The 25,164-nt window shown below is 36.5% G+C and overlaps 5 protein-coding genes across 8 annotated transcripts; 2 read left to right on the plus strand and 3 right to left on the minus strand.

Annotated features, from left to right (window-relative positions):
* The first annotated feature begins 2,606 nt into the window (after positions 1–2,606).
* LOC9309873 (protein EXPORTIN 1A) lies at positions 2,607–10,818 on the plus strand. Its single transcript, XM_002871700.2, has 32 exons — positions 2,607–2,879; positions 3,552–3,668; positions 3,759–3,851; positions 3,943–4,014; positions 4,172–4,279; positions 4,353–4,435; positions 4,562–4,700; positions 4,784–4,852; positions 4,937–5,014; positions 5,185–5,247; positions 5,341–5,385; positions 5,534–5,641; positions 5,774–5,872; positions 5,951–6,154; positions 6,299–6,358; positions 6,613–6,723; positions 6,994–7,091; positions 7,301–7,409; positions 7,702–7,767; positions 7,852–7,950; positions 8,030–8,110; positions 8,184–8,273; positions 8,429–8,514; positions 8,615–8,695; positions 8,787–8,969; positions 9,112–9,178; positions 9,288–9,398; positions 9,500–9,607; positions 9,692–9,829; positions 9,938–10,075; positions 10,168–10,272; positions 10,358–10,818. The coding sequence occupies exons 1-32, from the start codon at positions 2,781–2,783 to the stop codon at positions 10,478–10,480; spliced, it is 3,231 nt and encodes a 1,076-aa protein (XP_002871746.1). The 5' UTR covers positions 2,607–2,780; the 3' UTR covers positions 10,481–10,818.
* Positions 10,819–11,243: 425 nt separating this feature from the next.
* Positions 11,244–13,091, minus strand: LOC9307816 (UDP-glycosyltransferase 78D3). The gene is made up of 2 exons (XM_002873759.2): positions 12,494–13,091; positions 11,244–12,269 (listed from the first exon to the last, which is right to left on the minus strand). Exons 1-2 carry the CDS (start codon positions 12,984–12,986, stop codon positions 11,392–11,394), a joined length of 1,371 nt encoding a protein of 456 aa, XP_002873805.1. The 5' UTR covers positions 12,987–13,091; the 3' UTR covers positions 11,244–11,391.
* A 640-nt stretch (positions 13,092–13,731) lies between these two features.
* Positions 13,732–17,372, minus strand: LOC9309874 (UDP-glycosyltransferase 78D4). 4 transcript variants are annotated; one of them, XM_021022160.1, is made up of 4 exons: positions 16,763–17,372; positions 15,964–16,572; positions 14,289–14,534; positions 13,732–14,067 (listed from the first exon to the last, which is right to left on the minus strand). In XM_021022160.1, exons 1-4 carry the CDS (start codon positions 17,229–17,231, stop codon positions 13,961–13,963), a joined length of 1,431 nt encoding a protein of 476 aa, XP_020877819.1. In that variant the 5' UTR covers positions 17,232–17,372; the 3' UTR covers positions 13,732–13,960. The 4 variants fall into 4 exon arrangements, with proteins under 4 accessions (XP_020877819.1, XP_020877822.1, XP_020877818.1 ...); XM_021022163.1 differs by lacking the exon at positions 13,732–14,067 and having other exon boundaries at positions 14,181–14,534; positions 16,763–17,371; XM_021022159.1 differs by lacking the exons at positions 13,732–14,067; positions 14,289–14,534 and adding an exon at positions 15,161–15,496 and having other exon boundaries at positions 15,718–16,572.
* Positions 17,373–18,413: 1,041 nt separating this feature from the next.
* LOC9309876 (UDP-glycosyltransferase 78D2) lies at positions 18,414–20,287 on the minus strand. Its single transcript, XM_002873762.2, has 2 exons — positions 19,623–20,287; positions 18,414–19,458 (listed from the first exon to the last, which is right to left on the minus strand). Exons 1-2 carry the CDS (start codon positions 20,122–20,124, stop codon positions 18,575–18,577), a joined length of 1,386 nt encoding a protein of 461 aa, XP_002873808.1. The 5' UTR covers positions 20,125–20,287; the 3' UTR covers positions 18,414–18,574.
* Positions 20,288–22,788: 2,501 nt separating this feature from the next.
* LOC9309877 (ADP-ribosylation factor 1-like 2) lies at positions 22,789–25,150 on the plus strand. The gene is made up of 7 exons (XM_021022736.1): positions 22,789–23,168; positions 23,504–23,594; positions 23,920–24,035; positions 24,229–24,288; positions 24,368–24,433; positions 24,525–24,722; positions 24,827–25,150. The coding sequence occupies exons 1-6, from the start codon at positions 23,112–23,114 to the stop codon at positions 24,711–24,713; spliced, it is 579 nt and encodes a 192-aa protein (XP_020878395.1). The 5' UTR covers positions 22,789–23,111; the 3' UTR covers positions 24,714–24,722; positions 24,827–25,150.
* Positions 25,151–25,164: the final 14 nt, after the last annotated feature.

The following is a 25,164-nucleotide window of genomic DNA, read 5'->3' on the forward strand; positions in this document are numbered from 1 at the left end:
GATAGTGAAAAATTGTTGTTTGAGCCAAAAGAAAATAAATTCATGACTTGAGAACTATAAAACGGTTCTTGATAAACCGATCGAGCACTTTTAAAATATTGGATTCCATCAAATTGAGACATCTGCTTCGACGCTCCCGACCTTCAACTCCGAATTATGCTATGTCTTTCCTTTCGGGGAGCTTCCGCCGACAATGCCAAACCAACTCTAAGATGAAGAAACCAAACAGATTCAAACATCTTCAAAACAATTTTTCAAGACCCATTAAAGTTTGAAACATATATAATATCCTCTTTGATTTTATGTAAAAAATCAACCACTTACCACTTTCAACTTCTTCTTAACAATAAAATAAATTCATAATATGAGCTAAACATCTCATATAGAAAAAATCTCTACTACATATCAAATAGTTTTGTACCAATTGTTTCTTAAATTTTAATATTAATTATGTTTTCTTAAACATTAATAGTCAAATAATTAATATATGCACTAGAATCATGAGAAATTGTTAAAAATGCCCCTTTTTCAATACCCCTTTTCAAAAATGCCCCCTTTGAGAGTCCATTTTTAAGTTTGCCCTCTTTTAATTTTTAATGACCATTTTACCCTTATTTGAAACAAAATTAGGTCCACAAAATACAAAATATTTTTTGGCGGGAAAAGTGATCCCGCAATTTTCCCGCCAAAACACTTGTAAAAACCTTTAAAAAACCTTGTAAAATTTTCCCGTAAAAATTTTTCCCGCCAAAAAATTTTCCCGCCAAAAAAATTTTTTTGCGGAAAAGTGATTCCGCAATTTTTTTTGCGAAATTTTTTTGGCGGGAAAATTTTTGGCGGGAAAAATTTACAAGGTATTTTAAAGGTTTTACAGAGTATTTACAAGTGTTTTGTAAGGTTTTACAATGTATTTTAAAAGGTTTTACAAGGTACTTATAAGGTTTTATAAGGTATTTATAACTTGTAAAACCTTATAAAAAACTTGTAAAACCGTATAACTTGTAAAAACCTTATAAAATAGCTTGTAAAATCTTATAATATCTTATAAATACCTTGTAAATACGTTGTAAAACCTTTTAAAATACATTGTAAAACCTTATAAATACCTTGTAAAAAACCTTTAAAATACCTTGTAAATTTTTGGCGGGAAAAATTTTCCCGCCAAAAATTTAACGCCAAAAAAATTGCGGAATCACTTTTCCCGCAAAAAAAATTTTTTGGCGGGAAAATTTTTTGGCGGGAAAAAGTTTTACGGGAAAATTTTACAAGGTATTTTAAAGGTTTTACAAGTTTTTACAAGTGTTTTGGCGGGAAAAATTGCGGGATCATTTTTCCCGCCAAAAAATATTTTGTATTTTGTGGACCTAATTTTGTTATATTTCCTTATATATTTGTGATATCTTTTATTAAAAGAAGGGTAATTTAGTCATTTTGTACATAAAAAGGGGTATTTTTAAAAATGGACAGCCAAAAGGGGCATTTTTGAAAAGGGGTATTAAAAAAGGGGCATTTTTGTGAGTCTCCCTAGAATCATTACCTAATAACAACATTTTGATTTGACATAAAAATCATAATTTAGTTAGACCTTTACATATTTAAAAACAATATGATCAATATCATTTTCACAGAATAACTATATATCACTAAATAGATATTTGGAGCGAAATTTAATTTTTACAAAACTTGAAAATTATTTAGAATCAATACAAAGTAAAAAGGAACTAATTTCTAGTGTTTTAATGGTTAAAAACCTTATTACGTTATTGTGAGACCAGATTTAGACTATTTTTGTGAGATTTCAATTATGATTTTGGCGCGAAATTTAATTTGAATTCTAATTTTTCAATACCATGATAACTTTTTAATCACAAACACCATAAACTTGTTCTTTTTTAATTTGTATAAATTTAACGTTACTAAATAATTTTTAAGTATATATAAAAATTAAATTTCAAGCCAAATGTCTATATCAAACCAAAAATTATATGGCGCGAAATTTAAGTTTTTGGTACGAGATAAACATTTGGCGCGAAATTTAATTTTTATATATATTTGAAAATTATTTAGTAACATTAAATTTAAACGAAAGTAAGAAAATCAATTTATCTAGTTTGTGATAAAAAACTTATCATGGTATCAAGAGATTATATTTCAAATTATTGGTCTACATTACAATCATAATTTTTTTGAGACTAGTTTACACTAAAGCTCTGAACCCATTGGTCATTAAAAAAAAAAGAAAGAATACATTCGTCAGAAGAAGAACTTTTCCTTTATGGATGTAAATTCAAATCTTTGAAAACTGTTTTGCTTGTTAAGTTCCTTATGTCCCATCAAGAGAAATGGCAGAAAAGCTCAACAATTTATTAAATTTCAATTTAACAATGGTCTCAGAACAATTAAAAAACAGCAGAGAAAAACTTGGTAAACAAATAAATTTAATCAAGTTTCCTTAATTAAATAATTAGGAAAGAAGAAGATGTAAAACAAATTTCAAAGTCACTCGTTTTCTCTCCGTTCCCCTGCGTCAATTTTAAGCTGTCTTTGAGAACTCTCTCTCTCTCTCTCTCTCTCTATATATATATATACATATATATAAGCCTCTCTTTTCTCGCTCTGTGTTAAACCATCCTCTCTTTTCTCTCTCTAGATTTTGTCCCCCTTCTCTCTCCTAGGGTTTTCGTCTCTCTCGTTCACTGTTGATAGTCTTATCGGAGAGCCTTAATTCGCAGCCTCCGAAGGTTCTACTGCGAACTTTTACCCACATCTCTCTCTCTGCCATGGCGGCTGAGAAGTTAAGGGACTTGAGCCAGCCGATTGACGTCGGTGTGCTCGATGCCACTGTTGCGGCCTTCTTTGTTACCGGATCTAAAGAAGAGGTGCTTCAATTTCTCTGGGTTTTGACTTGTTCAAGGGGCTCGACGAATAATTAGTATATTTTTCGGGTCTCTTTATTTGTTTGAGCGTCTTCTTCTCGATTGGGTGTGAAGAGTAGGAATTAGGAGCGTTTCGTTGTTAGGGTTTTAGCACTCTGATACGTCTTTGTTCTAAGACGCTTGTTTTTGGGCAGCTCGAGTTTTTTAGTCTGGATTTCAGGGTCTTAGGGTTTGATACTGTATTGAATTACTATGGTTTAGTTGCTCGTTGTGTTACTGAGACTCGCTTCTTCTATATGCGGTATTGAGATCTTCCGTTGGTGAATTAAGTCCCTTTTTCTTTTGTTGCTACATTGTTTCCTCGCGCTTGATGTCTGTTCCTCATGTGTCTTTCATTGTTGATAGAGTATTTGAGTTTTAGCGGTGTAGCATTGCCTGAAACTATCAATTTTCCAATCATATTTGAAATTTTTATCGTCTGGGTTTGAGGTCATCTGGCAGTGAAATATCTTGATTTCTCTATGTAATAGCATCACTTTAAAACTTAATTTTGCTATGGTTGTTTAGTTTTCTGATTACTGAATCTCATGGTTCTGCTTCAATGTCAACATTCACTTCATTTCTATCTGAGTTTTTACCTTGAACTAATCGGCATTGCTCCCAAAACATGTTCAGAGAGCTGCTGCGGACCAGATTTTGCGGGATTTGCAGGCTAATCCAGATATGTGGCTTCAAGTTGTCCACATTCTACAAAACACAAAGAGCATGGATACCAAGTTCTTTGCTCTTCAGGTCGGTTTTAGTTTCCTTATCCACCTGTAAATTAAAACTGTTCTGTTGAGACTCGTGACAAGCAAATATTCTTTTGGCATCCAATCTCAGGTTCTAGAAGGTGTTATAAAGTATAGATGGAATGCACTGCCTGTTGAACAACGAGATGGAATGAAAAATTACATCTCAGAGGTCATTGTACAGGTACATACTTTTGGAGGCCTTAGGTTGTTCTCTGGATATAAATGGGAAGCTAGGTTAACAGAACTATTTTGACAATGAATTTACCTTGTAGCTCTCGAGTAATGAAGCTTCTTTCAGATCAGAAAGGCTCTATGTCAACAAGCTAAATGTCATTTTGGTCCAGGTATCTATCTTCAGCACTCCCTGATAATATTCGATGCGTTTATTAGTTGCAGTTTCATTTATCTATTTGGTTCCGGTAGCTAATACTTACAAACTTCGTTCCAACCCATAGACTTATTGTATCTTCTGGCATAACATATTTTGTGATAAATGCACAGATAGTGAAACATGATTGGCCGGCAAAGTGGACAAGCTTCATTCCTGATCTAGTTGCGGCTGCTAAAACTAGCGAAACTATCTGCGAAAATTGCATGGCCATTTTGAAAGTAAGTAAGAATCTTTACATGATATTATAATCAGTTCTCACTTGAAAATGTAACATTTTCTTCCTTTGTTTAGCTCCTAAGCGAAGAGGTTTTTGATTTCTCAAGAGGCGAAATGACTCTGCAGAAGATTAAAGAGCTGAAACAATCTCTAAACAGGTCTATCCGAGAATCTCAAATTTAGCATCGTAAAATATAATTTTTTTCAACTATAGTATCTTGCATATGTTGATTAAGTGACGTTGTATCTTATTATTTACCTATTTGTGCCTTTTCTATGTGCAGCGAGTTTAAACTCATTCATGAGTTATGCCTATATGTCCTCTCAGCTTCTCAAAGACAGGATCTTATACGTGCAACACTGTCTGCGTTGCATGCCTATCTTTCCTGGATTCCATTGGGTTATATTTTTGAGTCTCCTTTGGTAATATACTTCAAATCAGTTATAGCTTGATGTTAATTGGTACCAATATTATGTTATTCTGATAGCTGTTCTGGTTTTTACAGCTTGAGACCCTCCTTAAATTCTTCCCTGTGCCAGCATATAGGAACCTCACTCTTCAATGTCTGACCGAGGTATGTCAGTTTTCAGTTCAGCGTTTCCTAATGTCAATTGAATGTAATTTTCATTTCGCTATTGGTTCGAATTTTGTCTGCCAGGTTGCAGCTCTTAATTTCGGGGACTTCTACAATGTCCAATATGTCAACATGTACACCATATTTATAGGGCAGCTGCGAGTAAATTAATCATCTTCTTGTGTTGCTTCTATTTTTTCTTTTTGGTCTGTTTGTTCATTGACATTCTGATTCTTCTGTCATTCTTATTAAGTTAATGTAGTGAATTTGGTCTACTTCTTGTTTGTCTTGGCTTCTTGCCTGATGATCTACACTTGTTCTCGTACTTGCAGGCAATTCTCCCACCGAGTACAAATATCCCTGAGGCATATTCAAGTGGAAGTGGTGAAGAACAAGTAAGTATTTTCTGTGCACTTGATTTCAAGGCAGACCGTTGATTTGAGTAACTTATCAAGGTTATGACTCTGTATCTTATGTCACCTCTCTAGGCATTTATCCAGAACCTGGCACTGTTTTTCACTTCCTTTTTCAAGGTAATTCTTTTTCTTTGTTGAGTTAGATATCTCAAGTTGGGTTTATGGAATTCTGGATATGTATAATGATGGTTCATGGTTTGTGTTTAATGCTTCCAGTATTTATTGTTTCATCATCTATTTCTTAACTATATCACTATCTGTGTAGTTTCATATTCGAGTCCTAGAATCAGCGCCAGAAGTTGTTGCTTTGTTACTTGCTGGTCTCGAATATCTCATTAATATATCATATGTTGATGACACTGAAGTATTTAAGGTATGTAATTGTCTTTGTTATTATGATTGCTGTTTGTACAGTTGTATGTTTCATTTTTTCCTTAATAATGCTCTTATGTGCTTTGCTCGTGTCTAAAAGATGATGGTTTCTGCTTGCTTGTGGATTGAGCAGGTTTGTTTGGATTATTGGAACTCGTTGGTTTTGGAGCTGTTTGATGCACATCATAATTCTGATAACCCTGCAGTAAGTGCAAGCCTGATGGGATTGCAGGTAGGTTGGATTCCTTTACTAATATGATCAGTTTTTTACTTTTTATATAAGGTTGATACTATACTTGCATATTCCCAGATGCCTTTCCTTCCTGGTATGGTTGATGGCCTTGGTTCTCAAGTCATGCAGCGGCGTCAACTTTATTCTAACCCAATGTCCAAATTAAGAGGGTTAATGATTAACCGCATGGCGAAGCCTGAAGAAGTGCTTATTGTTGAAGATGAAAATGGGAACATCGTTCGTGAAACCATGAAGGACAATGATGTTCTTGTCCAGTATAAGGTACCAATTCTTGTCCAGTTCATACTGCTCTTCTTCAGATATGTTAGATGTATACCAACAGTGTCACATTATAGCTCAGGGAAATTTACTTTTATTTGAATCCTCTTTGATTTTTTTCCCCATTTCTTGCTTGAACAATTGCAGATTATGCGGGAGACATTAATCTACCTCTCACACCTTGACCATGATGATACCGAGAAGCAGGTACAGTGTCACCATGATGATACCGGTCTATTCATATTAATTTGTGAAATATTGACGATTAACAGTTAAGAGGGTTTTGATCAAGTATGGTTTTTCCTTGTTATAGTGTGAACTATCATAGTCTTACTCTAGATTTAGCAATTGAAACGTTGAAGTGTTATTAGATATCAGATTTTCGGGTAGATATGCTTACTTGTCGGTTCCATGCTGTTGAGTGTTGTGCTGATGTAAACTTCTGATTGTTCCTTTAAAAGATGTTGAGGAAGCTAAACAAACAATTAAGTGGGGAGGAATGGGCATGGAACAACTTGAACACTTTGTGCTGGGCTATTGGATCTATTTCTGGATCTATGGCAGAAGATCAGGTAAAAAAAATTGCTAGAGCTCAGCCCGACTCCATTTTCTTTTAATAACAGTAGAAATTCTAGTTTGTAATGCTGTACCTTACGATCTATTGGCTAATTAAAAAAAAATTGCCAATGTCAACCTTTAATGTTAATTGTTTATTTCATTAACCTCCCTCATTTCATGATTTATCAGTATTGGCTTGACTGCTCCTTACTTTGTTCTGGGAATATTTGTTCGACATTGTCTATTCTGTGCATACTATTGTTAAACTCCATTTTTTTCTTCAGGAAAACAGGTTTTTGGTGATGGTCATTCGTGATTTGTTGAATTTATGTGAAATTACTAAGGGTAAAGACAATAAAGCCGTTATTGCGAGCAACATCATGTAAGTTTGTTTCGTCATACTGAATTATATTTTTCAGCTGACTTTCTGCCTAGGTTGTTGTAGTACTTCACTTGTATTTTCTATTTCTTTCAAGGCGGCATTAGATTTATTCATACTTAACTGAAAAGATCTGGGATGTTTATTCTTTTTTTTTTTCTTTTTTTTTCGGTTAAGTCTTACCTCTCTGTTCTGCTTTGGCTTGGTTGCAGGTATGTCGTTGGCCAGTACCCGAGATTCTTAAGGGCCCATTGGAAGTTTTTGAAGACAGTTGTGAACAAGTTGTTTGAATTCATGCATGAGACACATCCTGGTGTTCAGGTAGCTCGTCCCATACTTTATATATTCTGAGATACAGTTGTCCAGGTGGAATCTCAGATTAAATTATGTGTTATTCGCTGTTAAAATCCGTGAATAAGATTTTGGAGATTATATTGGTAGCAAAAATATGCTCAAGTTGTTAATTTCGTGTGGTACACGGTGCGGCAGTTTATTTATAATCTTCTCAAGCTAGCATCTGAAGTCTCTTTTTTTGACTGAGTATTCTTGCATAGATCTATAGACCTTGCATCTTCCCAATCATAGATACTTAATACTTATGTTTCCCTTTCAGGACATGGCATGTGACACATTCTTGAAAATAGTTCAAAAGTGCAAGCGAAAATTTGTTATTGTACAGGTATGTATTACTGTATTTAATCCACCTTTAGTATATCCATTGTCTTCTGAATGAGATATGAAATACAGTTCTTTGCGCTTTCAGGTTGGAGAGAATGAACCATTTGTATCTGAACTTCTATCAGGCCTTGCAACAACTGTTCAAGATCTTGAGCCTCATCAAATACACTCATTTTATGAATCTGTAAGTTTTCCAGATGTGTTATTCGCATGCCAATCAGAGCTATTTTTCTGTTGTGATTTCATCCTCTCTCTTTCTCCAGGTTGGTAATATGATCCAAGCAGAACCAGATCCTCAGAAGCGAGATGAATATCTCCAGAGGTTGATGGCACTCCCCAACCAGGTATGTTAATTAATATGTGGCTGTTAAGCTTTGTTTACATATCTGGCTAAAACTGTTCCCCTATACAATGTAGAAATGGGCAGAAATCATAGGACAGGCACGCCAAAGTGTAGAATTCCTCAAGGATCCAGGTGTGATACGAACAGTGCTTAACATCCTACAGGTCTGATTTCTTACCTATTCCTCACAATTCATTATTATTCCATCACGTGAATTCATGTCATTGTAATAGTTAAGTGTTTGCATCTGTTGGTGTTTAGACAATTTGTGATTTGATTGTAAGGTCGTCCAACTATTAACATGTGTTTTTCCCTGCAGACTAATACTAGTGCTGCTACTTCACTGGGAACCTACTTCTTATCCCAAATTTCCTTGATCTTCTTGGATATGCTGAATGTATACAGGTAACTCCATGATACATCCTTATAGCATTAATAGGTATAGTACTCTTCCTCTAGTTCTTTTACTTGGATTTTCATTTTATTTTTTCCATGGCTGCAACAGAATGTACAGTGAGCTTGTGTCAACCAACATTACTGAGGGAGGACCATATGCTTCCAAGACATCTTTTGTAAAACTCTTAAGGTTTGGATGGATTTATGCACCAAAGACACAGTTCTAGATGCCTCTGTTTGAAAAACTGGAATAATTTATGTTGTAAATCTTTGCTGTACAGATCTGTTAAGAGGGAAACCCTTAAGCTGATAGAAACCTTCTTAGACAAAGCTGAGGACCAACCACACATAGGGAAACAATTTGTGCCGCCAATGATGGAATCAGTACTTGGTGACTATGCGAGGAATGTGCCTGATGCTAGGGAATCCGAAGTTCTTTCACTCTTTGCAACGATTATAAACAAGTATGCCTCTTATTTGTTGATGTGTGCCATAGTAGTTAACTGTAATTGTGAAAAGATTGGAAGATCTGGCCGGATGTTTACCATCTGCATCTTTCTGGATGTTTACCATGCTGCAAGATTTTATTTGGATTTTTTCTTTCAGGTACAAGGCGACAATGTTAGAAGACGTGCCTCACATATTTGAAGCTGTATTCCAGTGTACATTGGAGGTAACAGATTTTATGGATTGTGTATTTGACGGGCTGAAAAAACTTACATGGAGGTTTTACTTATGCTTTGTATATACTTTATTGACACTTTTCATTCATCCTATTGCAGATGATAACTAAGAACTTTGAAGATTATCCAGAACACCGCCTCAAGTTTTTCTCATTACTCCGTGCTATTGCTACATTTTGTTTCCCTGCCTTGATAAAGTTATCAAGTCCGGTTAGTGAATATGTTCTTGCATATATTATCCTTGTGACCTTCTTTCTAAGGCTCTCTCATTATTTGCTTATCTTTCTTACTGCCTTGTCATTTTGCAACAGCAACTGAAGCTAGTGATGGATTCAATTATCTGGGCATTTAGACATACTGAGAGAAATATCGCTGAAACCGGGCTTAATCTTTTGCTTGAGATGCTGAAAAACTTTCAGGTTTGGTGTTTATTTTCCTTCTTTTAGCTCAGTGGTTGTGACATATATTACGTCTGCTCTAATATTGTCCTCTGATTATGACAGCAATCTGAGTTTTGTAATCAATTCTACCGGACATACTTTATGCAAATCGAGCAAGAAATATTTGCCGTTTTGACTGATACCTTCCATAAGCCTGGCTTCAAGCTGCATGTGTTGGTGCTGCAGCAGCTGTTTTGTCTGGTAAAACCATCTCTTCTCTTATTGTATATTATTTGATAGTTTAAGTAATCCTTTGCTTGGGAATGGGTAGTTCTATGCACTTATGCGTTTGTTTATTATATATTTCAGCCTGAGAGCGGTGCTTTGACAGAACCTTTGTGGGATGCCACAACTGTTCCTTACCCGTATCCGAACAATGCTGCATTTGTTCGTGAATACACCATTAAGCTACTGAGCTCTTCATTCCCCAACATGACTGCAGCAGAGGTAAATAAAAACTAAAACCAGAAGTTTTACTTTTACAGTTTTCATGTTGACTCCTACTCGTATCTGATTATTGAATATCAACAAATATTCAGGTCACACAATTTGTGGATGGACTTTACGAGTCTAGAAATGACCCGTCTGGATTTAAGAATAACATTCGTGACTTCCTTGTACAGTCTAAGGAGTTTTCCGCTCAGGTAATTAAACTTGTTTTTCTCAAAATTGGTTTTAAGAAACTCAAAACCAATAGACCAAGCCAATTTGTTAAATACTTGTTTTCAGGATAACAAAGATCTCTATGCTGAGGAAGCAGCTGCACAGAGAGAGAGAGAGCGTCAAAGAATGCTTTCGATTCCTGGGCTTATTGCTCCTAATGAGATTCAAGACGAGATGGTGGACTCATAAAATTAAGAAGGCTGCAACAAGAAGAAGCTTCCTGTGTTCAATGGACTGGATTTTTTTTGTATTCATAGGTTTTGAAAACAGGAAAGAGAGAGAGATTAATGTCCCCGACCGTATCTCTGCCTGCCTTTTTCCGAAGCCTTTCACAATTCGATTTTGAGGATTGGAAAAGCTAAGAAAACAGAGATCTTTTGGGGGATAAATTAGTGTCTTGTTTGGTTAATTAATTGGGTTTAATGTAGATTTAAAAAACATTAGCGATCGTCTCTAGTTATTTCATATGGTTGGCTCCTTTTTGCTTTGCTTTACATATCAGACCTTTTTCGGGTTTGTTTCTATTACTCAGTGATTCGTGTTTTAGGTGCAACATATATTTTTTTTAACTCTAAATCTTTGTTACCCCTAGGGGGTTATAAATTGCTGCTGAGATTATCTATCTTCTCATTATCTTTACGAAACAAAACATTGACTTCAGAGTTCAGACATCAATATTTTTTTCTTGTGTTAACTCTTATGAAATGAGACTTCATTAAATAAAATAAAACTATTGTATTACATTTTCTCCCTCGACCCTCGACTTGTGTTTTTCTGATATAAACTGAAAAATTCAAATACTGTATATTCAAGTTGATCATAATTATTTTAAGGTTTCTTACTCTACATGAGCCGTTGACAAAAAATATATATATATAGTCCATGAACGGAATTATGAAATCGAAGCATGCTATCTTATAGTTTTGGCCCTAATAAGATGCAATAATTTAGATTTTAGCTCCTAATTTTATATGTTCGTAAAAACGTTTTACGCTACTAAAATATATAGATATTACATATATCTATAATTTATTTTCCGCGCCCACATGGCAAGATAACAACTAGTAGCTGTTGTGTATTTATCTTTATCCAACTCAAAATTAAACTTTCACAACTTCGTCCAACAAACCTTTGAAATTCTTAAAGGAGCTTCCTTCCGTAGAGACAGCGTCTTGTGCTAGTTCTTTAAGCTTCTTAGAATTAACCTTCATCTTCTTGCCATCATCTTGAACCAAAACCCGATCCAAACTCTCCTTAAATCCATCCTTTGTGAAAACTCCATCAATAATCGTCATTCCAATTTCCCACACAGCCTCCACAGATCTTGCATTGACTGCATGATCCCCGAAAATTGGTCTGCAAATCATCGGTACACCTGCCGACACACTCTCCAACACTGAGTTCCACCCACCATGCGACACAAAGACACCCGTTGCTTCATGGTTTAGCAGCTCCACTTGTGGTGCCCATGGAACCACCATCCCTTGCTCTCTTGTCCGTTCCAGAAACCCTTTTGGTAAATGAACCATGTTCTTCTCTTGTAGCGACCAAACGAAAGGCACTTTACTCGACTCCAATCCTTGTGCTATCGCCTCAAGCTCTCCAGGAGGCGGTGTCGCGACTCTACCGAAGGCAATGTATGCTACAGATGCAGGGGATTGCTTCTCGGTCCAAGCCAAGCAACCGTGAGGATCTTGCACTAGTGTGGATGTTTGCGATGGAGAAGATAATAAAGCGAGAGGACCGATGGTTAGGTAACGTGTAAATTTCGAACTGAAGTCATTTGTAAATGTAGGATCCAATTCTTCAAAGGAATTTATGAAAACAGCTTTGGCACGAGGTAAAGCACGACCCATTTGGTGCAACGTTTTAGAAAAAACAGAGTCTAAGTTCCCAAACACAACTCCTTCTGGTGTGTCTTTGACTCTGATCTTCCCCATTCCTGAGATAAACCCCAATGTCTCCTCCATACGCTCATCTACATTTTGTAAATTATAATGGAATCAAATCTTTACCACAAATATAACATAGAAATCACGATTTTCCTTAAACTGCATATATAAGGACAAAATCTCACTTTTAAAAACAATCCCTCGGGGGATATTGTGGAAGAGCCAGGTTTTCTTGCCATTGAAGGCATCTATAGTTGCCATATTGAAATGGTCTTAATGGAATCGTAACGCAATAAAAGATTGTGTATACCTTTGACACCGACGTTTTCTCTGATGACATCTGTGTAGAGATGAGCAGTGAGCGAGTTTGCTCCGCCTCCATAGTACGCAACCCACGACGCTTTCATCTCCGCCGCTGCCGTCTCCGCTGCGAACCAAAGGAACGCATCCGTAAGAATGCACTTGACTTTCCTACCAACTTCCGTATCCGCCGCCTTGATTTCCCTCCGAAAAATCTCCGGTGCCGCTTCAAGAAACAGCTCAACCGCTTCCTGTGGATTCCCCGTCAAGATGGATCCCTCAGGAACACCGTCAGCGACGTTGTGGACTCGAATGTTCGCGGGAAGATCGGAGGAGAGTAACGACGAGTTGGATCGTGCGGTGTTGAAGAAGGAGAAGACAGTGGAGGGAGCAGCGGTGGCGAGACGGCACGTGACGGCGAGGAGAGGAGCTGCATGAGTGCCGAAGGGGAAAGCGAGAACTGCCACGTGGGAGTCTTTGGTTGGCTCGGAGGGTTTGGCCATGAAGGAAGCAATGCTAAAGTCTTAATAAAAAAAAAAAAAAAGCAATGCTAAAGAGATAAAGAGAACGGTCGTGGATGAGACACCGGGCAAGTATAGCCTCCATCTCTCTCTCTTAATCAAATTTAAATACACCTTTATGTCCTTTGTTTCTGTCCCCTGCTATATTGTTTTGGTAGGTAAAACTTGTGGTTCTTATTATTATTATTATTTTTATTTTTTGTGCTTCTTAGAACATCAACAGTGGCAAAACCATGAGGATAGATATTAATAATAGATTTATTATAAAATTTATTGAAGAGAGAGGAGGAGAATTGGCAGGTGGAGAGAGAGAGAGGAGAGAAATAGAGAGAATAATTTTTTTCCCTTTTTAAAAAGCCTCACACCCATTCGAGTTTTGTTGAAAAGCAACTTTTTACATTATTTCTCTTATTGTTTAATATTTACACCTGTCGAGTGGTTGCACCACTGCGTGTGGCCTTATATGGTGACTTTTCTCATCGAGTCTCACCTGTCTTTCAGTCAATGTTCTAAAGTAGGACATGGCACAAAACCATATAGAATAAATGTATATACGGTTGTTTATGTGGAATAGATATTTTTCTTGACAAAACAAATATCTATTATCGACATAAAAAAATTTATATGTATTGTATATATCAATTACAAAGTTACCATAACAAAAAAAAAAAAAAGAAGCAAGGATAAAAAAATCATGATGATCAATACTATCCATGGATAGCAAAAAAATTGAAAATTCTCACTTTCTTATTTTTTAAATAAGTCTTACACTTTCATTTCAAAGTTTCGTTCTACAAAGAGAAACAAAATCGGAGAAAAATACAGGGAATGTGTAGAGATAGTATTTGGTTGGGAAGCCCATATATTTCAAAAGCAACACATGGTTCAATCTTTAGCCACGAGATCGAGATTTGAACACGAGATCACCACTTGCATTGTGGAAGTGATTTCATTTTCTAGTCACCAGTGTTAGGGAAGGGTCGGTCGGGGCATGCGGTAATGAAATAAGAAGAACCCTCCCCATTTTTCTCCACATTAATTAGCACTGTTCGCCTTGGTAAACCTGGTTAATTGAAGTGTTCTTTTACTTTACCCAAAGTCTTTACTAATATGATAATGTTCACAACTACCTCAAGCCATCCTTTTAATAGTCCTAAATATGAATTTTCTTTCGAATAGGCTCTTTTTAACTCTGTTTTTGTTTACTATGAAAACAGAACATGTTTATTTGTTTATTATCCAAAGCCAATTTGAATTAAACTTTCACAACTTCGTCCAACAAACCTTTGAAATTCTTAAAGGAGCTTCCTTCCGTAGAGACAGCGTCTTGTGCTAGTTCTTTAAGCTTCTTAGAATTAACCTTCATCTTCTTGCCATCATCTTGAACCAAAACCCGATCCAAACTCTCCTTAAATCCATCCTTTGTGAAAACTCCATCAATAATCGTCATTCCAATTTCCCACACAGCCTCCACAGATCTTGCATTGACTGCATGATCCCCGAAAATTGGTCTGCAAATCATCGGTACACCTGCCGACACACTCTTATTATTATTTTTATTTTTTACACCTGCCGACACATTCTTATTATTATTATTATTTTTATTTTTTGTGCTTCGTAGAGCATCAACAGTGGCAAAACCATGAAGATAGATATTAATAATAGATTTATTATAAAATTTATTGAAGAGAGAGGAGGAGAATTGGCAGGTGGAGAGAGATAGAGAGAATAATTTTTTTTCCCTTTTTAAAAAGCCTCACACCCGAATGTAATTATACATTCGAGTTTTGTTGAAAAACAACTTTTTACATTATTTCTCTTATTGTTTAATACTTACACCCGCCGAGTGGTTGCACCACTGTGTGTGGCCTTATATGGTGACTTTTCTCATCGAATCTCACCTGTCTTTCAGTCAATGTTCTAAAGTAGGACATGGCACAAAACCATATAGAATAAATGTATATACGGTTATTTATGTGGAATAGATATTTTTTTTGACAAAACAAATATCTATTATCGACATAAAAAAATTTATATGTATTGTATATATCAATTACAAAGTTACCATAACAAAAACAAAAAAAAAAAAAAAAAAAAAAAAAAGAAGCAAGGATAAAAAAATCATGATGATCAATACTATCCATGGATAGCAAAAAAATTGAAAATTCTCACTTTCTTATTTTTTAAATAAGTCTTACACTTTCATTTCAAAGTTTCGTTCTACAAAGAGAAACAAAATCGGAGAAAAATACAGGGAATGTGTAGAGATAGTATTTGGTTGGGAAACCCATATATTTCAAAAGCAACACATGGTTCAATTTTTAGCCACGAGATCGAGATTTGAACACGAGATCACCACTTGCATTGTGGAAGTGATTTCATTTTCTAGTCACCAGTGTTAGGGAAGGGTCGGTCGGGGCATGCGGTAATGAAATAAGAAGAACCCTCCCCATTTTTCTCCACATTAATTAGCACTGTTCGCCTTGGTAAACCTGGTTAATTGAAGTGTTCTTTTACTTTACCCAAAGTCTTTACTCATATGATAATGTTCACAACTACCTCAAACCATCCTTTTAATAGTCCTAAATATGAGTTTTCTTTCGAATAGGCTCTTTTTAACTCTGTTTTTGTTTACTATGAAAACAGAACATGTTTATTTGTTTATTATCCAAAGCCAATTTGAATTAAACTTTCACAACTTCGTCCAACAAACCTTTGAAATTCTTAAAGGAGCTTCCTTCCGTAGAGACAGCGTCTTGTGCTAGTTCTTTAAGCTTCTTAGAATTAACCTTCATCTTCTTGCCATCATCTTGAACCAAAACCCGATCTAAACTCTCCTCAAATCCATCCTTGGTGAAACTTTCTTTAATAATCGTCATTCCAATCTCCCACACAGCCTCCACGGATCTTGCATTGAGTGCGTGGTCCCCGAAAATCGGTCTGCAAATCATCGGTACACCTGCCGACACACTCTCCAACACTGAGTTCCACCCACCATGCGACACAAACACACCCATGGCTTCATGGTTTAGCAGCTCCACTTGTGGTGCCCATGGGACCACCATCCCTTGCTCTCTTGTCCGATCCAAAAACCCTTTTGGTAAATGAACCATGTTCTTCTCTTGGAGCGACCAAACAAAAGGCACTTTACTCGATTCCAATCCTTGTGCTATTGCCACAAGCTCTCCAGGAGGCGGTGTCATGACTCTACCGAAGGCAATGTACGCTACAGAATCAATGGACCGCTTCTCCATCCAAGCTAAGCAGGCGTGAGGATCATGCAATGGTGTTTCTCTTTGCGATGGAGAAAATAACAACGCTAGAGGACCAATGCTCAAATAACGTTTGAATTTAGACCTGAGGTTTACAGTCAATGTAGGATCTAATTCTTCAAAGGAATTCATGTAAACCGCAGTCGCCCGAGGCAAAGCAAGTCCCATTTGGTGCAGCGTAGTTGAGAAAACAGAGTCTAAATTCCCAAACACAACTCCTCCTGGTATGTCTTTGACTCTGATCTTCTCCATTCCTGAAATAAACCCTAATGTTTCCTCCATACGCCCATCTACTTCTGTAAATTAGAAAGAAATCAAATCATTATCAACAAAAGAACAAAATTTAGGAATCTTGTAATTTGAATAATTTTTATGTATAGGTGACATAATTCTTTTAACCTTAATTTGTTTCCCTTTTTAGCAACTTTCCTTAAATAGCATAGCATGTCTAACGACAAAATCACAAGTTGGAAAATTTGTATAAACCTTTGACACCGATGGTTTCTCTGATGAGATCTGTGTAGAGATGAGCAGTGAGCGAGTTTTGTCCGGAGGTCCAGAAAGCAACCCACGACACTTTCATCTCCGCCGCCATATCCGCAGCGAACCAGATGAACGCATCCGTAAGCATGCATGTCACTTTCCTACTAACCTCAGTCTCCGCCACCGCGAGTTCTCTCCGAAAAATCTTCGGCGCCGCTTCAAGAAACAGCTCGACCGCCTCCTGTGGATTTCTGGAGAGCACGTATCCCTCGGGAACACCGTCAGACACGTCATGGACCCGAATGTTCGCCGGACGATCGGAGGAGAATAATGAAAAGTTGGATTGTGAGGTGTTGAAGAAGGAGAAGACGGTGGAGGGAGATGCGGTGGCGAGACGGTGGGTGACAGCGAGGATAGCCTGACCGTGACTGCCGAATGGAAAAGCGAGAACTGCGACGTGGGAGTTGGCCATGGAAGAGGAGGCAAACGTTAAAGAGAGAATATGAATTTGGAATGGTTGTGGTTAATCTCTCTCTCACAAGTACACTCTTAACCAAATTTAGAATGGTTGTGGTTACTCCTCGCTCTCTCACAAGTATATTCTTAACCAAATTTAATTTATACAAATCAGCTGTATTGTTGGTAGGTAAAATTTGTGGTTCATCTTTATTTCATGTGGACCCAAAATTAATGGATCCTATTGATATTATAGATATTATTTGATTGATTATTCACTGAATTTAGATGTAAATACTAAATAGTGTTAGTGTCGTCTCAATATATTTATATATGGAAAGGCCCTTGATAATTAATATAAAAATTGAACTTTCTTACTACAATTTTTTTCTTCTTAAAATTGGGCTCATTTTCTTTACTAATTATTTTAGAAATGGCTTTGGATCCATGATAAATATCCATGTTGTCATGGGGTAGAGATGGCCTGAATAGTACACAAGGGATGACTTTTTGGGTCATATAGTTTTGAAAGTTGGAGGGGAGAGAGACTCGTGACCAACACATAAACAAAGGATGAGAATGAGTAAGTAGTAAGTTGGTCCACTACTCTGTAATGGTAGTGTCATCGGCTTCCTTGGCCACCACGACCGCATTTGCCACATTTCTTGGATCTTTTGAGTAGGCTTGACCGGTCTTTTCCGCAAGATCTTCTGAGCTGTGCATTCAAGATCAGAGTCAAGCCAAATTTGTTATCTCCATATGCTCCTTCATCCAAAGCATCCTTGACCTCATTGCTAAAATTAATATCCGCTGGAGAGTTCTCATCCATGAACTCTCTTTGCAATAAAAACACCTAGTTAACATACATGATAGAGAACGACACTAGCTGTTGTTATCACAATGAGAGCTTCCACTTTTTCTTTACATGTTTTTGAATTAAGCAACGATACCCCAGGATTGGCTAAGTCCTATTGTTGGTATGGATAAACACTCAATTTGTATTCGAGTTTGATTTACAAAAGTATGTTGAGATTAATTAAAAAAAAATCAGTTGATGGGTGATTTAGTGGTTAAATGAACTTATCATAGGTCTTCTCATATTCTCGATTCTCCATACTCGGTTTTCTTTGCTTTGCTTTATATAAAGGAGTTGAGAGATCAAGTTATGAAGCTCTAAACCGTGCCTAAACCAGAGATCTAACCAGTCTCAGTTAAGACTTCGATTTACTAAGATCAAACCAACCAAACAATACCAGGCCACACATTCGTTAATCGTCGTCACTTAAAAGTTAAGAACAAACACTCCTATAGTCCTATTATATGAAAACGCATATGATAATGTTTTTGTCCAAACTCATTTTACATATGAACAATGCTCGCAACTGCATCCAACAATCCTCCGAAATTCTTAGAGGAGCTTCCTTTCGAAGAGACAGCTTCGTGTCCTAGCTCTTTAAGCTTCTTAGCATTACATTTCATCTTCTTACCATCATCTTGAACCAAAACTCGATCCAAACACTTCTCAAAACCATCTTTTGTGAAGACTCCATTGATAATCGTCGTTCCAATCTCCCACACAACCTCCACTGCTCTTCCGTTCAATCTCTGATCCCCAAAAAACGGCCTGCAAATCATCGGAACACCTCCCGAAACACTCTCCAACACTGAGTTCCATCCACAATGAGTCACAAACACACCCGTTGCCTTCTGTTTCAGCAGTTCCACTTGCGGTGCCCATGGAACCACTATCCCTTGCTCTCTTGTCCTATCCAAAAACCCTTTTGGTAAATGAACCAAGTTCTTCTCCTTAAGCGACCAAACAAACGGCACTTTACTCGATTCCAACCCTTCTGCTATCGCCGCAAGCTCTCCAGGAGGCGGTGTCATGACCGTACCAAAGCTAATGTACGCCACAGAAGCAGGGGATCTCTTCCCAATCCAAGCCAAACAGCCGTGAGGATCGTGCACTAGTTGCAATGTAGAAGATAATAACCCGAGAGGACCGATGTTCAGGTAACGTTTGAATGTCGATCTGAGGTTATCGGTCAAAGTAGGATCCAGTTCTTCAAAAGAATTGATGAGAACCGCAGTGGCACGAGGTAAAGCAAGTCCCATTTGGTGCAGCATCTTGGAGAAAACAGAGTCTAAATTACCAAACACAACTCCTTCTGGTGTGTCTTTGACTCTGATCTTCTCCATTCCTGAAATAAACCCTAATGTCTCCTCCATACGCCCACCTACTTCTGTAAATTAGAATGGAATCAATAATCATTACCACAAATATATATAAATCTTCAAATCAAAAGTATCTTAACCTCTGTTTCTTCTTTTAGCTAAACTTTCCTTTAATGGCATATTTATTTATGAGATACATGACAAAATCACAAGTCAGAATCTAGGTATAAACCTTTGACACCGATGGTTTCTCTGATGAGATCTGTGTAGAGATGAGCAGTGAGCGAGTTTGCTCCGGCGGTCCAAAACGCAATCCACGACGCATTTATCTCCGTCGCCATATCAGCCGCGAACCAGAAAAACGCATCAGTCAACAAACATTTCACGTCCCTACCAACCTCCGTCTCCGCCGCCGCGATTTCTCTCCGGAAATTCTCCGGCGCCGATTCGAGAAACAGCTCGATCGCCTCCTGTGGTCTCCCGGTGAACACGTATCCCTCCGGAACACCGTCGGGAACATCGTAGACTCTGATGTTCTCCAGACGATCTGCTTCGTCGCCTGGGGAAAATAACGAAGAGTTGGATTGCGCGGTGTTGAAGAAGGAGAAGACGGTTGAAGGAGCGGCGAAGGCGAGGCGGCGCGTGACGGTGAGGAGAGGAGCTGCGTGAGTACCGAAAGGAAAAGCGAGAACTGCCACGTGGGAGTCTCTAGTTGGCTCCGAGGGTTTGGTCATGGTGAGTAATGAAGAAGAGAAGGTTTGATCATCATGTGAATGAAGTTTGGTTTGAATAAATAGAAGAGAGAGTGTGGTCGTAAATGAACCACCGAGCAAGTGTAAAGCTCGTGTTCGTGGTTGGTACCGATCTCTCTCTCTCTCTTTTTTTGGTACAAGATCTCTCTCTCTCTCTTTCTTCTAATTAGAACTTTTTTTTTAATAAACGACAATTTAAAACAAATCCGATTTTTGATCTTTTCCTATTTTCACAAAATTGTTTTCTATATATATATTTTTATTATTATAGATTTTTTCGCGAAAGTACATGACTACATGTTATTGTCATATCTATACTTTGTACATTATCTTCAATTAATTATTAGATTCTTTTTTATCGACATTCAAAAAAATGATTTCTATAACAGTATAACATGTAAACAAAAATTGAATAAGTGATATAAAAACACTTGATTTGTGTTATAAATTCCGCGATATCTCTTTTTCTTAAAAAGAATTGTATGTTTTTTCCAACCAAAAACTTATTATATGTTTCAAAATAAATAAATAAAAAGAAATGTCGGTATACTGATGACTCCCACGTGGCAGTTCTCGCTTTTCCTAAAATGTTGGACCGGTAATAGAGCATCTCTATCAGTCAGAAACTCTGTTGAGTGTCTGACAGATAAAATAATATTCTCTCTGTTTCAAAATATAAGATGTTTTAGAGATTTTGTTTTGTTTCAAAATATATGATGTTTTACAAATTTCTATGCAACTTTAAATACATTTGATATTTTATGACCTTTTATATTCTGTAGTCTTTTATATCATTGGTTGAACTTTTTAAAATTAAATATTAAATGATAGTTTTTAAAAACAAAATTAAATTTCTTAAAGTGTGTGCTTTTAGGTAAAACATCCTATATTATGAAACAGAGGGAATATTAATTTTTTTATTATTTAATTATTTATTTAAACCAATCAGAAGAAGACAACTGTAAAACTAGGTGTCTCAGAGTTTCTCACTTAAAAAACGTTTCTGTCCTCTCTCCTCCTTTTTTAAATTTTTTATTCTGTTTTATTGGAGAGTGTCTCACCTAGACACTCCTAATGGAGATGGTCTTAACTTTCTACTAGTACTAAAAACACTTTCAATAGGGGTTTCTAAACATGATTCTTAATAAATAATAAAAAATATATATTATTTATATATTAGATGGGTACCTTAAATTTGGAAAAACTTAACCCAATTATTTTTTTAACTAAGAAACAGTTAGACTAAATTTCTCTAAATTTAAGGTATCCATAATTAAAAAATATTACTTATCTATATTTACACTTTAAATTTTATTTAAGAAACCTATGTTTAGAAACCCACATTGATGGTGCTTTTAAGATTTTTATGGGATTTGTGGTAAGATGTGATTGGTTGAATGATTTAGACTTTTTTTTTTTCCTTAAAGTATTACTTTATTAAACATATATCAAACGAAAGTGGCCATTTAAAGCCCAACAGCAATACAAATTACAGAAATGTTTTGGCCCAAAAGCCCAACAGAATTTGCCCACGGAGAAGAAATATCAATTCGACTCTATCTCCATCAACACATGTCAACAACTGGGAAAAGCAAAACACGTGTAGGGATGAGTATTCAAAGCAGACCGACTTCAACCTTTGCCGTCCAGAGTCCGATTCCGGCGAAAGCATCTTTACCAATGACGAATCGTTATAGATTCTTGTGGGTTTTCACCGGGATAAACCAATCGAAACTCCAATTAAAGATAACAGCTTAAGGCACTGTTAATATGCGACGAAAATTACTTATTTTCTTCAAGTCTTATCACAAATTTCTGGTCTAATTCCTGTAAATTGCAAACTCAAAAGAAAACACCTGGATGATAACCATCATTAAGCCGAGATTTATTGAAAGAAAATTACATAAAACTGGATACACTGGAAGCGACGGCTGAGGGATAAACCGTGAGCCAGCCAACGCTTGTTATGTGAACCAAACATTGCCGGCTGAAAGCTGACCATCACTGATAAAGGAACCGATGATGTCAGACGAAAAGCCCGACTAAATCGGGACGGCTAAACACGGCAACAGAAAAGCCATGTTGACGGCAAGAACACGGCAACGAAATAGCCATGTTAACGGCGATCAAAGATAAGATAAGAGCCTATCAAAGATAAGATAAGAGCCTAAGACGATGGGTTCTTACAAAAATCTTAAGATGATCTTAGTAATTATTTAGTATTATTACTAAGAACCAAAGTTAAGATGAGTTGAGAGAGTTGCTTACCTAAAAGCTAAAAAAAGGTAAATCTTAACTTTGGTTCTTAGTAATAATACTAAAAAATTACTAAAATCATCTTAAGATTATCTTAAGAACCCATTGATAAAGATGGTCTTTATCAATGGGTTCTTAAGATAGCAGTCAACAAAGAAAGGAAGGGGAAAAAATCTGGACTCATTTCTCCTTTGATATATTTTTTCCAATCCCACCTTTTTACTCAAATTTTATTACTTTTAACATGGGATAGGGTCCAAAGCTGAGATTTTGACCCACACAAATGTTATTTCCTTTGGTAGGTAAATATGTGATTGTTAAACCGAGCCGGCCCATATTTTATCTTTGTAATTGGGGCCGCAAAGCCTGGAAAGAAAGATTGTGAAAATTTTCATTATTTTGCTATATTATTAGTATTATATTAATATATAATATCAGAAAATGGAGAAGGATGTTGGAAGTAAAGTAATTTGAAAAAAAAAATGAAAAATGAAAGGAATATGAATATTCCGTTGAAGACTTGCTCCTGAAATCGTTTGGACCGAAACGCGTACAATTATTCCCTTCAATTTCTCTGCAATCTCTTCACCGTCTCCTCTTTCTCCTCCTCCAAAATCGATCGTTCGTCGTCGTCGTCTGATTTTCTCTACGATTTCTTTTTTCTGTCTAGCTCGGTAAACTATTTTTTTTTATTTTTTTTGGGTATCGGAGCCATGGGTCAAGCTTTTCGTAAGCTATTCGATACTTTCTTCGGCAATCAAGAAATGAGGGTAATCTCATCTTCTCTCGTGCTGTTATTCTGGAAAATCACGATCATTTCCTGGATTTTTCTTGATTCGGATCTCGTGTAATTTGATCTTTGATTTGTTTTGGTTTTTTTAGTCATAGCTTTTATCGCCAATGTCTGATCTCTTTTATGTTTTGGAATTTTGGATTTGGAAAATACTTGAAAACTCAATCTTGTGTAGACCAATGCCAAATTGATGGTTGATTCTTCTCTATTACTAATCATAGATTTGTTGTGAGCTGTGGCATGAGGAACAAAATTGAAGAAATGATTTTTGAATGTTACTTTTTTTGGTTTTCAATTTTGTGATGATGACAGGTCGTTATGCTGGGGCTAGATGCTGCTGGCAAAACAACTATTCTCTACAAGCTTCATATTGGAGAAGTTTTGTCTACTGTTCCCACCATTGGTAAGCTGTGTGCTTTTTCTTTTTTTTTGCTCATTTCTTAACAACTTTGCGGAATTCTTGTGTTATTGTCATAGCTGTTGTGATTATTCTTGTTCTCAGAAGCTAATAAGTAGTGGGATTCATTTCTTGTTTTGGAACGAGATTTAGATTGATCTTTGTTGAAAGCTGTTAGATTCATTCTATTAACATCTTACAAAAAACAAAAGATTTGATTGCGGAGAGGTGGGATCAGAATTGTATATACTTGGAATATCTATCTTCTCCTTCAGTTGAATCTCATGTTGCTTGGATTATGTTTGCTGATAATTTAAACTTTGTTACGCAGGATTCAATGTTGAGAAAGTTCAGTACAAGAATGTGATGTTCACAGTTTGGGATGTTGGTGGCCAAGAGAAACTGAGACCTCTTTGGAGGCACTACTTCAATAATACTGACGGACTTGTACGTATATGGTTCTTTTCGATATTTGCTTTCAGTCAGATACTTAACTTTCAGGTTTCCCGGCTCCATGTTGGCATATGTTATCCTATATTTGATTATGATGTTGCAGTATCATATGTTGCTTGGCCAATATTTAGATCTTTGTCCAGCTCTATCGACCATGGTATAAGTTTACTCTATAATGCTCTTGCAGATATATGTGGTGGATTCCTTAGATCGAGAGAGGATCGGGAAAGCAAAACAAGAATTTCAGGTATAATACCTTAGAACTTTCTAATGGCTTTTCGTAAACTCTCTGGATTATAACTTAACCTGCTCTCGGATTTCCTCAGGAGATCATAAAAGACCCATTCATGCTAAACAGTATCATTCTGGTGTTTGCAAACAAACAGGACATGGTAATTCGAGATTTTCTTTTGGTTTTTGTTTGTTTCTCGTCTGTGCTTATAATTTCCTGAATCCACTTCTTTAACTGCTGCTGGATATTAGAGAGGAGCCATGTCACCTAGAGAAGTATGTGAAGGGTTAGGCTTATTTGATCTCAAGAATAGGAAATGGCACATACAAGGTACCTGTGCTCTTCGTGGAGATGGGCTTTATGAAGGCTTGGACTGGTTATCATCTACTCTTAAAGATGTTAAAGCCGCTGGATTCACATCGGTTGGCCCCTCGTTTTAACTCTCCCAGGTAACATAAAGACCTGAAAACCCAGCGAGCTATATTCAGTAGTTCAGTACAATAACTCTCAGTCTTGTGACCATGATCTTGTAAAACGTCATTCCTCCTTGCAGGTATACTTTGATATCCATGGCCAATGTCTTCTTCTTGGCTTTAGAAAAGGTAACCACGAAGTCAGAATCTCTGAAGACTTTTTTGTTAAAGAAAGAATGATCTTTCTCATGGTGGCAATATTAGACTCAATTAGACTACTTTTGAATTTTGATCATGCTGCCATGAAAGCTTCATTGTATATTCTGCTGATGAAAATTTGTATCATCTGAAAAACCTTCTCTATGCGGTCATCTTTGTCCGATTGAGACTTTGGTAGATGTATATTCATTCCTTTGAAATCATGATATATTTTTTGATAACAAATATATGTTTTCCCTTCTCTATTTTTCTCAACATA

The sequence above is a fragment of the Arabidopsis lyrata genome (genome assembly GCF_000004255.2).
Source record: "Arabidopsis lyrata subsp. lyrata unplaced genomic scaffold ARALYscaffold_6, whole genome shotgun sequence".
Taxonomy (NCBI): domain Eukaryota; kingdom Viridiplantae; phylum Streptophyta; class Magnoliopsida; order Brassicales; family Brassicaceae; genus Arabidopsis; species Arabidopsis lyrata.

Excerpts from the sequence above, each read along its gene's own strand:
- LOC9309876 (XM_002873762.2), bottom strand. The coding sequence starts at position 20,124 with ATGACCAAACCCTCGGAGCCAACTAGAGACTCCCACGTGGCAGTTCTC. Across the intron at positions 19,459-19,622 it reads AGAAACCATCGGTGTCAAAG|AAGTAGGTGGGCGTATGGAG; the intron begins GTTTATACCTAG and ends TCTAATTTACAG.
- LOC9309874 (XM_021022160.1), bottom strand. The coding sequence starts at position 17,231 with ATGGCCAACTCCCACGTCGCAGTTCTCGCTTTTCCATTCGGCAGTCAC. Across the intron at positions 14,535-15,963 it reads GTTGGAGAGTGTGTCGGCAG|GTGTACCGATGATTTGCAGA; the intron begins GTGTACCGATGA and ends GTGTGTCGGCAG. Across the intron at positions 14,068-14,288 it reads CTCCTTTAAGAATTTCAAAG|GTTTACCAAGGCGAACAGTG; the intron begins GTTTGTTGGACG and ends TCAATTAACCAG.
- LOC9309877 (XM_021022736.1), top strand. The coding sequence starts at position 23,112 with ATGGGTCAAGCTTTTCGTAAGCTATTCGATACTTTCTTCGGCAATCAA. Across the intron at positions 23,595-23,919 it reads GTCTACTGTTCCCACCATTG|GATTCAATGTTGAGAAAGTT; the intron begins GTAAGCTGTGTG and ends TTTGTTACGCAG. Across the intron at positions 24,036-24,228 it reads TCAATAATACTGACGGACTT|ATATATGTGGTGGATTCCTT; the intron begins GTACGTATATGG and ends ATGCTCTTGCAG.
- LOC9309873 (XM_002871700.2), top strand. The coding sequence starts at position 2,781 with ATGGCGGCTGAGAAGTTAAGGGACTTGAGCCAGCCGATTGACGTCGGT. Across the intron at positions 8,970-9,111 it reads TTTGCAACGATTATAAACAA|GTACAAGGCGACAATGTTAG; the intron begins GTATGCCTCTTA and ends TTTTTCTTTCAG. Across the intron at positions 10,273-10,357 it reads CTAAGGAGTTTTCCGCTCAG|GATAACAAAGATCTCTATGC; the intron begins GTAATTAAACTT and ends ACTTGTTTTCAG.
- LOC9307816 (XM_002873759.2), bottom strand. The coding sequence starts at position 12,986 with ATGGCCAAACCCTCCGAGCCAACCAAAGACTCCCACGTGGCAGTTCTC. Across the intron at positions 12,270-12,493 it reads AGAAAACGTCGGTGTCAAAG|ATGAGCGTATGGAGGAGACA; the intron begins GTATACACAATC and ends TACAAAATGTAG.